The sequence below is a fragment of the Bos mutus genome, chromosome 10 (genome assembly GCF_027580195.1).
Source record: "Bos mutus isolate GX-2022 chromosome 10, NWIPB_WYAK_1.1, whole genome shotgun sequence".
Classification (NCBI taxonomy): Eukaryota; Metazoa; Chordata; class Mammalia; order Artiodactyla; family Bovidae; genus Bos; species Bos mutus.
Genome location: NC_091626.1, coordinates 64,274,018 through 64,288,435, shown reverse-complemented (window position 1 = coordinate 64,288,435; position 14,418 = coordinate 64,274,018). Strand labels below are relative to the sequence as shown.

The 14,418-nt window shown below is 44.4% G+C and overlaps 1 protein-coding gene across 2 annotated transcripts in view; it reads right to left on the bottom strand.

Moving 5' to 3' along the window:
* TRIM9 (tripartite motif containing 9) overlaps positions 1-10,244 on the bottom strand; it is a 118,745-nt gene extending 108,501 nt beyond the window's left edge. For both annotated transcript variants that reach the window (XM_005894550.3, XM_014477856.2), the window contains exon 1: positions 9,251-10,244. In XM_005894550.3, the coding sequence (XP_005894612.1) occupies positions 9,251-10,072 (822 nt within the window). In that variant the 5' untranslated portion in view covers positions 10,073-10,244. The remainder of the gene's footprint in view (positions 1-9,250) is intronic.
* Between the last annotated feature and the right edge of the window lie 4,174 nt (positions 10,245-14,418).

Genomic DNA, 14,418 nt, shown 5'->3' with positions numbered 1-14,418 from the left:
GGCTCCCAGGAGCTGGGCCTGCCAAGCTTAGTGGGGGTGAGGTGACGATCTAGTCTAAGAAAACGGTGGAGGGAGGCCTGGTGGACAGGGAGAGGGCTGGTGAGGAAGCTGGAAGGCCAGGAAGGTCAAAAAGGAAGAGGTAACTTAGGTAGGCAGACAGGACCATGGCTGGATCTGCAACATAAACCAGAAAAGTTCAAAAAATGGCGAAGTCAGAGTCAAACAGAAGTGAAATGAAATGACAACTTCGCTGGTGATGTCAAGTATATTCTGTGAATTTTGCTTGGGTTTTCTGGGTAACCTTACTCTGAGATAGTTCTTACTTTAAGACAGGGACCCAGTTTCAGGTTAGGATAAAACTGCTGTGAGAACACCTCAGTACAATGGTTTTTTTGCTTTGAGATGTCTTTTGGGATGAATTAGACATGCTGTTGACAAAACCTAGAGGGTCTCTGATAATCTGGGTTCACTGATGGTAGCCATTTTATACCAACTTCTCTTCCAAGATTAGAAATTGATCCTGAAGGTCAGTGTGGTAATATTAGAAAGCCTAGGATGTAACAGGCAATGTATTACTCTTTTGACACGTTGTTCTGCTCTGGTGTCACAAAAGTAGCATTAATTTTGACCTTTTACTATTGTCCTTTTTTTTTTTTTTTGCTTTGTAAAAGGACTCAAAACAATCTGTTTCTATTTATCACAATTTAATGAAAAACTCAATCAAGCCAGTCATTTGGCATCATGTATATAAAACCTAGCAGTAGTCAGAAGTAAATCAAAGCCGTAATTTTTAATTATATTACATTGGTATTACTCATGTTCAAAATCATCTTTCAGTTATTTATAATAGAAAGAGAAGCAACTTATAGTAAATATATGGACATAAATACTAAAAAATTTATATTAATTGCTTTACCTCTTTGTCTTTGACTTTAATATTTTAAAAATAAGATAAATGTAACTTTTAATATTTTATCAAAAGGTTTAACATAAGATTTAAGGATAGGCTGAGTAGGGACATTTATCCACAGGCTGGAGTTTTAGAGTAGTCTACTCTGCACACATAAGAAATGAAGAAAACCGACCTCCTTACTGACTTTTGGCTAGTCACTGCCTAGAATGGTGTTTCCCAAACTTGTGTTGAAGCAAAAAGAACTTCTACAACCTAAATGTCCATCAATAGATGAATGAATAAAGCAAATGAGATATATATGCATTTGTGTGTGTGTGTGTATATATATACACACATACACATATATGTCATCATCAACTCTGTTGCTCCGCGTTTAAAGCATCTCAAGCAATTAGTTCTGTAGTTAAAATGCAGAAGATCCAGGGAGAGCATACAATGGAATATTATTCAGTAACCTCAGATACAATTGTTTATATGTGATAAATCTCAGTTGCAAGTGGCAGAAAACCAATACAAATGAGCTAAAGCAGAAAGAAGGGGGAAGTTTGTTGATTGACAAAACTGGAAAGGCAGGAGTGGGTAGCTGGCCTTGGTTATGAAGGCCAGGGGTTCAAACAGTCTTTTCTGAATTCTCTGTTTCTTCCTGCTGTATCTCTGTGGGTTGCCTTACTTTCTTCTACTAATATAGGAGGAAGAGGAAGAGGCAGGGATACAGACAGCCCCTGTCTTTTCTTCTAGCTGCAACAAGTCAGAGGAAAGCAAGGCTTTTCTGTCCCTGATTCTATTATCTATATATGGTATCTATAAATCTCAGAAGAGGATTCTCACTGGATGGGCTATGTCATATGCTCATTCTTTGAATTATCAATTGGCCAGAGGGGTAGGGTGTGACGGCTTGCCAGGCCCATGTGACACGCTGTCCCATGTGGCCGGGTAAGGCAGAGCTGTGGATTGGCAGCCTCACAGAGTCACAAGGACTAGGCTGAGGCAAGAACTGATGGTGAGGAGAAGCACTTAACTAAGAAGAACACTACTGTTATGAGACCAAAATATAAAAATCACAAAACACTAAATTCCATGATTACCATAAGCTCTTCTTTTCTTCTAAACAGATGGAATTATTAAATGAAACTATACAGTTCCTTCGGGGAAGGCAATGGCACCCCACTCCAGTACTCTTGCCTGGAAAATCCCATGGATGGAGGAGCCTGGTGGGCTGCAGTCCATGCGGTCGCTGAGGGTCGGACATGACTGAGCGACTTCACTTTCACTTTTCACTTTCATGCATTGGAGAAGGAAATGGCAACCCACTCCAGTGTTCTTGCCTGGAGAATCCTAGGGACAGCAGAGCCTGGTGGGCTGCCATCTATGGGGTTGCACAGAGTCGGACATGACTGAAGTGACTTAGCAGCAGCAGCATACAGTTCCTTACACTCTCAACCCAACCACATACTTTAAAAGAGACACCTGAAGTGAATGCAAAATCATATTTTGGCACCTTTTACCATCCTCCTTCCACTCATGACCCCTCGGGGCCAGGACTAGGGTGAGGGGAGTGAGGCATTTTGCTCAGGTGTGGAATTGAAAGGGGTGCCAAAACCTCAGTAGTCAACATAAATAATATTTTAATGTGATATTTTTAAAAAATAAAAATGAATGCCAAAAAATCTATGATGAACAAAAGATCAAAATCTTAAAGACAGGATCAATACTACTGATTTTCCCTTTTGACTTAGGCTCCAATATGGCTCAGCACGGCACTGTCATTGATCAATGTTTTAAAATGTTGATATTCTGCTCATTGTGAATTTTTTTGCATTCATCTTTGTTTTTTAAGATACTGCCTTACAGGACTTTCCTGGTGGTCCAGTGGCTAAGGCTCTGTGCTCCCAATGCAGGGGGCCCAGATTCAATCCCTGGTCAGGGAACCAGATCACACATGTCGCAGAGAAGAGTTCGCAGGCTGCAACTAAAGATCCCCCATTCCACAACTAAGACCTGGTACAGCCAAGTAAATAATTGCCTTTTTTTTTTTTTTTTTAAAGAAACAAAGATATCACCTTATAATATTTTTATCCTGATTACTGAGTTTCTGGCACACCCTTATGTTTTTCACCCAAGGTGAGTGCCTTACTTGTCTCATTCACGTCTTCTGCACCCACCTCACCAAAGGGGTAGGCAGTCATCAGTAAACCCTTCACTCAAGCTGAGTCAATCACATTCTTTCTCTAAACTTGAAAATGTGGCCTAAGAGACACAAAGACACTGGTCTGATGAGAGTGGACACCTGAAGTGAAAATGATGCTGCATTGGAGCTGGAGGAGTCATGTTGGGCCTTGTGCAGGCCAAGGAAGCCCATTCAGGGACAGAAGAGGGCATGAGAGAATTAGGCATGTGCCATGTTGTATTATTTGTTCAAAATATTTTCTGCCATCTTCTACAAGGCCCTTCTCTGGCGCCTCTCTATTGGAAGAGTGTATTTCCTACAGCACGGATGTCGATCTTGGCCACATGGTTTGTTTTAGCCAATGGAATGTAAGCAGAAGTGACATGCCATGCCTGAATGGAAACTTTAAGCGTCATTGAATGGATCTGCTTTGCTCCCTTCTCTCTGCCATAAGGCTGGCATGTTCCAAACATATTTTTTCAGCCTAAGTTCAAGAAGTTGAACTCGAAGCTGTGCATCTGAAAAAAATGAGTCATATCACTTATCATTTTAGCTGTGTAACTGAAAAACAAAATACCTTTGTTTATACACAAATAAATTTTTGTCTAATGTTCTGCTCCTTGGGTTTAATTCAACTGACTATTCGATCAGGACCCATTAGGATCTGGCTCACTCTTTGAGATCATCTTTAAGAATAGTCTTTTTACTGCTGCTGCTGCTGCTAAGTCACTTCAGTCATGTCCAACTCTGTGCAACCCCATAGATGGCAGCCCACTAGGCTCCCCCGTCCCTGGGATTCTCCAGGCAAGAACACTGGAGTGGGTTGCCATTTCCTTCTCCAATGCATGAAAGTGAAAAGTGAAAGTGAAGTTGCTCAGTCGTGTCTCTTAGCGACCTCACGGATTGCAGCCCACCAGGCTCCTCCGTCCATGGGATTTTCTAGGTAAGAGTACTGGAGTGGGGTGCCATTGCCTTCTCCATCTTTACACTGCACCCTGTACTCTTTAAGGAGCAAGCAATGTATCCCAAGTTGGAGGATAGGATTTCTATGCAGTAATAGCTCAGAGCTTCCCTGGTGGCTCAGATGGTAAGGAATATTCCTGCAATGAGGGAGACCTGGCTTCAGTCCCTGGGTCAGGGAAGATCCCTTGGAGAAGGGAATGGCTACCCACTCCAGTATTCTTGCCTGGAGAATTACATGGACAGAGGAGCCTGGCGGGCTGCAGTCCATGGCGTCGCAAAGAATGGGACACAACTTGGTGACTAACACATATACACATACACAACAACAGTTGACTAATGAGATAATAACTTCTGTTTTATGCAAAAACTTTCTATTTTGGCAAAATAAAATTACTAAGTTACAAACATTATAATTATTTTTTCAAAATACTGTCATAAATATAGTTTCAGTTGCTTTACATTCTGTGGGTGGGAAGCACAGAGAGGTTATAGATTTGCCTAAAGTTACCAGCAGGTAAGCGGAAAAATCAGCTCTGGAAGCCAGAACTTCATCTAGCTCTTTCTGTTTTTGCCTCAGTACAATGAGAAACAATTTATTCCTCTGTAACATTCTCCTTAATACTTGTAAGAATGTTTAAGTTGCTCACAGAATGTTCTCATTATACATGAAGTAAATTTTAAAAAATTTAAGAACATGGACGTATGTTACCCGTTGCATTTACCATAGGAACATCTAGGTTATTCTGTGTTTACTGCTGATGTATATATCTAACTGAATACCACTTTGCTGCTGCTGCTACTGCTGCTGCTAAGTCACTTCAGTCGTGTCTGACTCTGTGCGACCCCATAGACGGCGCCCACCAGGCTCCCCTGTCCCTGGGATTCTCCAGGCAAGAACACTGGAGTGGGTTGCCATTTCCTTTTCCAATGCATGAAAGTGAAAAGCGAAAGTGAAGTCGCTCAGTCGTGTCCAACTCTTAGCGACCCCATGGACTGCAGCCCACCAGGCTCCTCCGTCCATGGGATTTTCCAGGTAAGAGTGCTGGAGTGGGGTGCCATTGCCTTTAGTTACATTAAATAACATATTTATCATGAAAATATTTGATGAGATGCCACCACACTACAAAGCAGGTATTTCTTTCCCAGAATGCCTTGAAGATGAATGCATAATAACTGATGGTTTATTTTAAAATGCTTAAATTACACATCTTTATTTAAGAAAAAGAAGCTAAGAGAGAAATAACATTTGAGACAAGACTGAGAATGAACAGTGATTAGGGTAGAAAGGAAAAGAAAATTCTTGCTCAATAGTAAAAACACGAAAGAATTTACAAATATATTACTGATTCATTGATTGATAAAATACATCAGAAATTCAAGAATAATGTTAAATTTAGAAATATGAATTGCTAAAATTACAAAGTAATAATAATGGTTCCAATTGCCTATATTAAAGTACCTACAAAATTTTGTTTTGTGTGCACAGCATTTCTTTATACCAACCTAAGTTAGATAAGGAATGGAGTAAGTACTGACACTAAATAAAAAATGTCACCAGATATTTTTCCTACAAGGACACTTCCTTTATTATTATTTTTCATGGATTTTGAAGACCATAGATATCTGAAAAGTAAATCAATTTAGTCAATTGACAACTAATGAGTTTCAACCAGTTGTTTTTAAAAGTACTTAAAAGATAAACTTCAGCCATTTTGTCTTGTTTCCTGAGGGAAACACTTATTCACACAGTTTTATCACTGGAAATGACTAAATATTAATGAAAACTTTCAGATCTAGTGATAACCTGTGTTGATAACTAACTGTCCAACTTTGGGAGAACTACTTAGTATAGTTCTTTGCTCGCCTATATTCTGAAGGACTTAGGAATTCTGGCTCATGAGTTTTTTGTGATGATGGAAGATAGACTATATGAGAAAATCGAATGTTAACACATTAACTATCTTATTAAGCAGACATGGTGAGGGAATAATGTTTGTTGTTCATCTAACAGTTGATAAATGAATGTTAAAATCTGTCATCCTCCTGCCTTATATTTTTTGGCAGTTTAATCACTGTGATATTGGCAGAAAAAGAACTGTATTTACTATTTTGAAGAAATATACAAAAGATCAGAGAAGAAAATATTTTTAAATGAACCAATATTCCCTTCCTAGTCTACTTATGTCATGTCTTAAGGGCTTTACATTATTCTTTTTTAGCAAACATCCAAATGTCAACTCTGTCTACACCACAGTGTCTACTCACAGCTTCCATTACTGATAAAACAAATGATTTAACATTTCTTTTTTTTTTTTATTTAAATCTATTTATTTTAATTGGAGGCTAATTACCTTACAATATTGTAGTGGTTTTGCCATACATTGACATAAATCTGCCACGGATGTACGTGTGTCCCCCATCTTGAACCCCCCTCCCACCTCCCTCCCCATCCCATCCCTCTGGGTCATCCCAGTGCACCAGCCCTGAGCACCCTGTCTCATGCATTGAACCTGGACTGGCGATCCATTTCACATATGATAATATACATGTTTCAATGCCATTCTCCCAAATCATCCCACCCTCACCCTCTCCCACAGAGTCCAAAAGACTGTTCTACACGTTTGTGTCTCTTTTGCTGTCTTGCATATAGGGTATCGTTACTATCTTTCTAAATTTCATATATATGCGTTAGTAAATTGTATTGGTGTTTTTCTATCTGGCTTACTTCACTCTGTATAATAGGCTCCAGTTTCATCCACCTCATTAGAACTGATTCAAATGTATTCTTTTTAATGGCTGAGTAATACTCCATTGTGTATATGTACCACCGCTTTCTTATCCATTCGTTTGCTGGTGGACATCTAGGTTGCTTCCATGTCCTGGCTATTATAAACAGTGCTGTGATGAACGTTGGGGTACATGTGTCTCTTTCAATTCTGGTTTTGATTTAACATTTCAAATCTACATGGGGCTTGATGGAGATTTAAAGGCTGCCTTTGGTCTTAATGGATAAAGTATAGGTTCTCCTTCACAGAAAAATAATGCTGTAGTTTGACCATCCTAATTAGTGTATGCCTATAAGTCCTTTTTCCCAGACAGGGTGATTAATTTCTTAGCCCCAATGATATGGTAATTTGTAGGGCAATTCAACGTAGGCTATAGTTAGCAGTTTAGGAGTGAAATCATAATAGGAAGAAAAAATTGGCCATGAATTAAAGTTTTTAAAACTTTCAAAATTAAACATCATTTAAACAACTTAAATTGAAATGTTTAAAAAGTGGCGTGTGCCTGGAGTGGGGCGGAGCTCAAATTTGTGCTGAATTGTCTCCATCAGTACTAATACAGTTCAGTAGGCTATATGTGAGAACACAAATAACTGTAAATGTGGATCCCATTCAATCAATACTGAGTTGAGCTCCCTGACTGCTGAAAATGGTGATGCTTTATTTTTTCTTGCTTTAAATAAATTATCAATATTTCTCCCCTTAACCCGAGAGCCTTTCTCAAAGGCTAGCTTTTCTGGTCTCCAGGGAGTGCCAAGAAACCCTGAGTTGGGGGGCCGACAGCTGATGCCTGAAGACCATCTTTACTGCCCTGCCTCATTCTTGAGCTTGCAACTCAATGGTGTAAAGAAAACCTCCCTATAACAGTCCTGAACCTCTGCCTTGACCTTTGCACACCCGACTAAGTGGATTTTTTAAAAAAGTAAAAGTCAGATTCATGTACATCTCAAGAGTGGTTCCCTTCTTCCTAATCAGTGTGGGCAACATTATAAAGATCTCTTTCCCCCTGAAGCTTATTTGTGTGTGTGTGTTGGGGGAGCAATAGATAAACACAAAAGTAGCATGTTAATTAAAATATATAGCATGCCAGTTAGTGGTAAGTACTACTGGGAAAAATAAAGCAGAGAGGGAACTAAAGGAATCAGAAAGGTCTCACTGCAACGCTGAGATCTGAGTAATGATCTGAAGGAGGCAAGAGAATGAACTATTAAGATACAGGGTATTTGGTCTGGAGCTGAAGGAATATCAGATGCATAGGCCCTGGGGTCAGGGGGCCCTGGTGTTTGTGGAGGAACAGCAAGAGGGACAGCTGGCTCAAGCAGAGGAAGTGGGAGGAAATAAGGTCGGTGAGGCCAAAGGAAACAGGTCATGTGAGGTCCTGGCGGACCTTCCTAAGGAATAAGAAACGTGGGGGCAACGGAAGGACTTTGAACAGGGGACTGGCATGACCTAACACGTGGTTAAAGGCCCTGTTCTTGAGGCTAGCTTTGGCAGCGGTACCACCAAAAGACATCAGAAAGATAAATTTGGTAACAGGTGTTTCAAAGTTTGCACAGACAACTACTGATAAAGGAAAACGGTTGCATTCTGGACAAACGGGTGCGTAGGTGGTCAACAGGAGGGGTTACCCTGAGAAACTGGAAGATGCACCTGCCTAGTTTTCAGGCCGCGACCGCGCAGAAACCTCCAGTCCTGCTCCTCCAGCCCACGTCCTCTCCGCGAGGGTCAGGGCCTCAGCCTCTGGCCGTGTTGCCATGGCGAGTACAGGATTTTATTTTATTTTTCTTACTTCTTCCACCCTACTCCCCACTCACACACCTCCTGAGCGCAAAGCACCCGGATCCGCATCCTTCCAGCGCGGACGTTGGGTTTGGGCCAGCGCCTACTAATCAGTATTCCGCTCCCGGTGTGTTCCCCACCCCCGCCGCGACTCCAGGCGCCAGCCTATTCAGCAGCTCGGCACCCAGTGGTCCGCGCCACCCAACCGCCCCCACCTCCTCCCCGGGGATCACGGCCGGAGCCCCACACCGGCTCTGCCCTGGAGCGTCCCTGGCGGCCCTGAGAATAGCCGCGGGTCGGCCCAGTAACGCATCGCTTTCCCACTCGCTGGTGGCGGCCCAGAGTTGCACGTCTGCGGCGGGGAGGGGGCGCCCTGCGCCTGGCTCGCAGGCAGCGTGCTCCGGGAGACCCGCTCTACGCATCCCCGAAACAACTCTCTGGAGAGGTTCAACTCCCCTGTGAGCCGTTTAAGGTTCCCCTGCGCTTCCTGCAATGCACCAGACGGGGGAAGCAGATATTGGAGGCACCTGCATTGCGCCCCCGTTGGGATGCACTGTGCGCAAAAGAGGGGGGGGGGTGTCATCTGCTGCAAAACTGGAGGATCGGAGGCGCGGGGAGTTAGGGGTGGGTTTTCTTAGGACTTACCTTGTGCAGTTTCCACATGGCCCCTAGAGCCTTGACTTCGTGGCTGGAGTGTTTGCCCTCCTCCAAGCACTGGTAGCACACGGGCATCTTGCACTGCACGCAGTACATGCTGTGGTTCTCCAGCTCGTGGTCTGTGCAAGTGGAAACCTTTCGTGGGCTTAGCCGCCGGCTCACGCGGCCCTGAGCCGGGGGTACCAGGCGATGCTTGGCCAGAGGACCCCGGGGCGGGTGGCAGCGCAGGCGGCACGGGTCACAGTAGAAGACATCGCACTGTTCACACATGACGGTGGCTTCCTTGGGTGCCTTCTCGCAGAGCTGGCATTTAAGGGCAGCCGCTTTGCTCTGCTGGTAGCGGTCAATTACCCCTTCCAGGACGCGGTTCTTGGGGAAGCCGCGGAGCCCCCGGTCATCCAAGATGAGGCTGCGGTGGCACTGGGGGCAGGTGATACAGGAGTTGCGGGGCACAGAGGCCAAGGCCGGTGACAGGTGGGTGGCCGGTGGCGGCATAGCCGGGGGGAACACACGGACGCCGTTGGGGGACTTCTGGCACGGTGTAGTAGGGGCGCTGGCGAACCCCCCGTAGGAGCCATAGCCGCTGTCCGCCTCGCTGTACAGGCTCATCTTGTCCAGATCCAGATAGTCATAATCAGAGACCCCGGAGCCCGAGGCCCGTCGGCTCTGGGGGGACTCTGACTCCGGGGTCTGTACCAGGATGTTGCGGGCGCACGCCTGACATATATTGTGAGAGCAGGGTAAGATGATCGGCTCGCGATAGAAGGAGCCGCACACTGGGCATTTTAACTCTTCTTCCATCTCTTCCATGGGGACCCGGCTGGGAGCGAAGCAGCTGCGGCTGCAACGGGCGCCTGAGCTGACGAGGTGGCCGGCTGGCCTGTCGTGTCCAGCACCTTGGCCAGCAGTGGCGGCGGTGGTTTTGGCAGTGGCGCCTTCCCGCGTCGCTTAGGCGCCGACTCCCTGCGAGGCGCTCTCTCTGTGAGCCACCGAACCTCGGAGCCCAGAGCCAGCCTGGGACCGCCCCCTCCTCGCCCCCTAGTCCCGCCCCAGCCTGTAAACAGCGGCCGATTGGACGGAGAGCGAGAGAGCGAAGCTCTCATTGGCCATATGCCCCATCCTTCTCCTCTCCTCTGCAGGTCACAGGGGGTTTGGTGGAGGATTCTGAGGATGAGGGGAGTCTTCATTCCCCGCTGCATGATATCGGGAGGCGGCCGGCATGCGGAGGCGAAGGGACCGGGAAGGAGGAATTGGGCGGGATGACTCATCCCTCGCCCCGCTTCCTTCCGACCTCCGGCTCAGTCTCCCGAGAACTGAGCGTGAGAAACCCCTCCTCGCAGCGAGGGGGCTGACAGAGGGGTTGATGCCTATCGCCGGCGTTTGCGTTTGGCTTTCAGCTATGGTCTCCGCGCCGACCTCCCCTCGGCGAGTGCTGCACCACAGAGGAGACGGCCCTTCTCCTTCCGCTGCTGGCGCCTCACCCAGACCTCGGTTTCTGTACCGCAGCGGGGACTTTCTCCCCAGCTCAGAAACCCGCGGAAGCCGGTCCCTGCACTCCAGCTTCCGGGGACCCGATGGTGCAGGCCGTGAACCCTGGCAGGAGTCAACTCTTTGTCTTCTTTCTGTCCCAGTTCCTGCTGTCTAAAAGGGGACTGACAATATCGATTTCCTAGTGTTGCAGTGTGACTTAAACTAGGGACTCACGTAAAGCTCAGTATACTAGTTAAAATCTATGCCCCCTTCATTTCACGCTTTCAGTACAAACTCGGCCCAGAGGCTTCTTACCGTGTGATGTGAAAGTGTCCTTATATCCCCACTTCAGTCCCCGTTCCCTCAAAGCTGTCTTCTCACCAGGCTGTCAGCACCTGGCTGAGATTCCTCAAGAGCAGCAGAATCTTTGGTTCAGTTGAGGCAGGATTGGGTTGCTTAATTCTGAGTGCCCACAGTTCAGTAAATGAATCACTGTGTCAATGCAGAGTCTCAAGTGTGTGACACCAAATAGCGTCTACCACAGCTTCCAGGATGGTGGGTTCTTCCTGTTTCTTCTAATGAAGTGCATGAGATGATGGTGATAGGGGGTGGGGGCAGGGTAGTTCTAGTGTCAGTCCTTAAGTATTAATCACTCTTCTCTCTCTCCCCAGTCATCGCTGGAGATAACTGGTCCTGTCCCTTGCTTGCAAAACTGCTGATTTGATGATGGAGGACAAAAAAATAAAAAATAAAAAAAATCCAAAAACACAACCAAATCCACCTTTAGGTTAAGTGACATGGTGATATTCTGAGGTAGTAACTTATTTTAAGTTGCACATGGCTGCCTTTTGCTGAATGATTCGTGAAGTAAATGACAAAATTTCTTTCCAAGTTTTAACAAATCTTCCAATTTTCCATCTTCCAAAAAGATCGCTTGATTGCAGCTCATTTAAACCACTCTACTGTGCCAGGGGTGGGGGTTGGGGGGTGGGGGGAAGAGGAGTTTTTATAATCCTGCTCATGGGGAAATAGTCCAATAAACTAGGTTATCTTTCCAACACCTTTCTTCAATTGCAGTAAAAACAGCACCTGATCATTGTTTTTGGGGGAAAAGTTCTCATTGTTATTTAAAGTTATGTTAACTACAAATGCTATGTGATTTTTTAATTGGAGTATAGTTGATTTCTATGTGATTTATTTTTAGCTTTTAATTAGTTGAGTCCAGAACATCCAAAGGCCTACTTACTCTGTTTACAGAAATTGAAAGTTTTCATGTGAGTTTGGAACATCATCTATTTGCAGGATACATCTAATTCATAAGTTCCAAGAGAATTTGCTAATAACAAATAGTTCAGTTCAGTTCAGTTCAGTCGCTCAGTTGTGTCCGACTCTTTGTGACCTCATGAATTGCAGCACGCCAGGCCTCCCTGTCCATCACCAACTCCTGGAGTTCGCTCAGACTCACGTCCATTGAGTCAGTGATGCCATCCAGCCATCTCATCCTCTGTCGTCCCCTTCTCCTCTTGCCCCAAATCCCTCCCAGCATCAGAGTCTTTTCTAAGGAGTCAACTCTTCGCGTGAGGTGGCCAAAGTACTGGAGTTTCAGCTTTAGCATCATTCCTTCCAAAGAAATCCCAGGGCTGATCTCCTTCAGAATGGACTGGTTGGACATCCTTGCAGTCCAAGGGACTCTCAAGAGTCTTCTCCAACACCACACTTCAAAAGCATCAATTCTTCAGCGCTCAGCCTTCTTCACAGTCCAACTCTCACATCCATACATGACCACAGGAAAAACCATAGCCTTCACTAGACGGACTTTTGTTGGCAAAGTAATGTCTCTGCTTTTCAATATGCTATCTAGGTTGGTCATAACTTTCCTTCCAAGGAGTAAGCGTCTTTTAATTTCATGGCTGCAGTCACCATCTGCAGTGATTTTGGAGCCCCAAAAAATAGTCTGACACTGTTTCCACTGTTTTCCCATCTATTTCCCATGAAGTGATGGGACTGGATGCCATGATGTTCGTTTTCTGAATGTTGAGCTTTAAGCCAACTTTTTCACTCTCCACTTTCACTTTCATCAAGAGGCTTTTGAGTTCCTCTTCACTTTCTGCCATAAGGGTGGTGTCATCTGCATATCTGAGGTTATTGATATTTCTTCCGGCAATCTTGATTCCAGCTTGTGTTTCTTCCAGTCCAGCGTTTCTCATGATGTACTCTGCATATAAGTTAAATAAGCAGGGTGACAATACACAGGCTTGACGTACCTTTTCCTATTTCGAACCAGGTTGTTGTTCCATGTCCAGTTCTAACTGTTGCTTCCTGACCTGCATACAGATTTCTCAAGAGGCAGGTCAGGTGGTCTGGTATTCCCATCTCTTTCAGAATTTTCCACAGTTTATTGTGATCCACACAGTCAAAGGCTTTGGCATAGTCAATAAAGCAGAAATAGATGTTTTTTTGGAACTCTCCTTTTGCTTTTTCGCTGATCCAGAGGATGTTGGCGATTTTATCTCTGGTTCCTCTGCCTTTTCTAAAACCAGCTTGAACATCAGGAAGTTCATGGTTCATGTATTGCTGAAGCCTGGCTTGGAGAATTTTGAGCATTACTTTACTAGCATGTGAGATGAGTGCAATTGTGCAGTATCTTGAGCATTCTTTGGCATTGCCTTTCTTTGGGATTGGAATGAAATATCACAGTAATCCACATCTATGCTCCAATCAGTAATGCTAAAGAAGCTGAAGTTGAACGGTTCTATGAAGGCCTACAAGACCTTTTAGAACTAACACCCAAAAAAGATGTCCTTTTCATTATAGGGGACTGGAATGCAAAAGTAGGAAATCAAGAAACACCTGGAGTAACAGGCAAATTTGGCCTTGGAATACGGAATGAAGCAGGGCAAAGACTAATAGAGTTTTGCCAAGAAAATGTACTGGTCATAGCAAACACCCTCTTCCAACAACACAAGAGAAGACTCTGCACATGGACATCACCAGATGGTCAACACCGAAGTCAGATTGATTATATTCTTTGCAGCCAAAGATGGAGAAGCTCTATACAGTCAACAAAAACAAGACCAGGAGCTGACTGTGGCTCAGATCATGAACTCCTTATTACCAAATTCAGACTTAAATTGAAGAAAGTAGGGAAAATCACTAGACCATTCAGGTATGACCTAAATCAAATCCCTTATGATTATACAGTGGAAGTGAGAAATAGATTTAAGGGCCTAGATCTGATAGATAGAGTGCATGATGAACTATGGAATGAGGTTCATGACATTATACAGGAGACAGGGATCAAGACCATCCCCATGAAAAAGAAATGCAAAAAAGCAAAATGGCTGTCTGGGGAGGCCTTACAAATAGCTGTGAAAAGAAGAGAAGCAAAAAGCAAAGGAGAAAAGGAAAGATATAAGCATCTGAAAGCAGAGTTCCAAAGAATAGCAAGAAGAGATAAGAAAGCCTTCCTTAGCGATCAATGCAAAGAAATAGAGGAAAACAACAGAATGGGAAAGACTAGAGATCTCTTCAAGAAAATTAGAGATACCAAGGGAACATTTCATGCAAAGATGGGCTTGATAAAGGACAGAAATGGTATGGACCGAACAGAAGCAGAAGATATTAAGAAGAGATGGCAGAATACACAGAAGAACTGTACAAAAAAGATCTTCATGACCCAGATAATC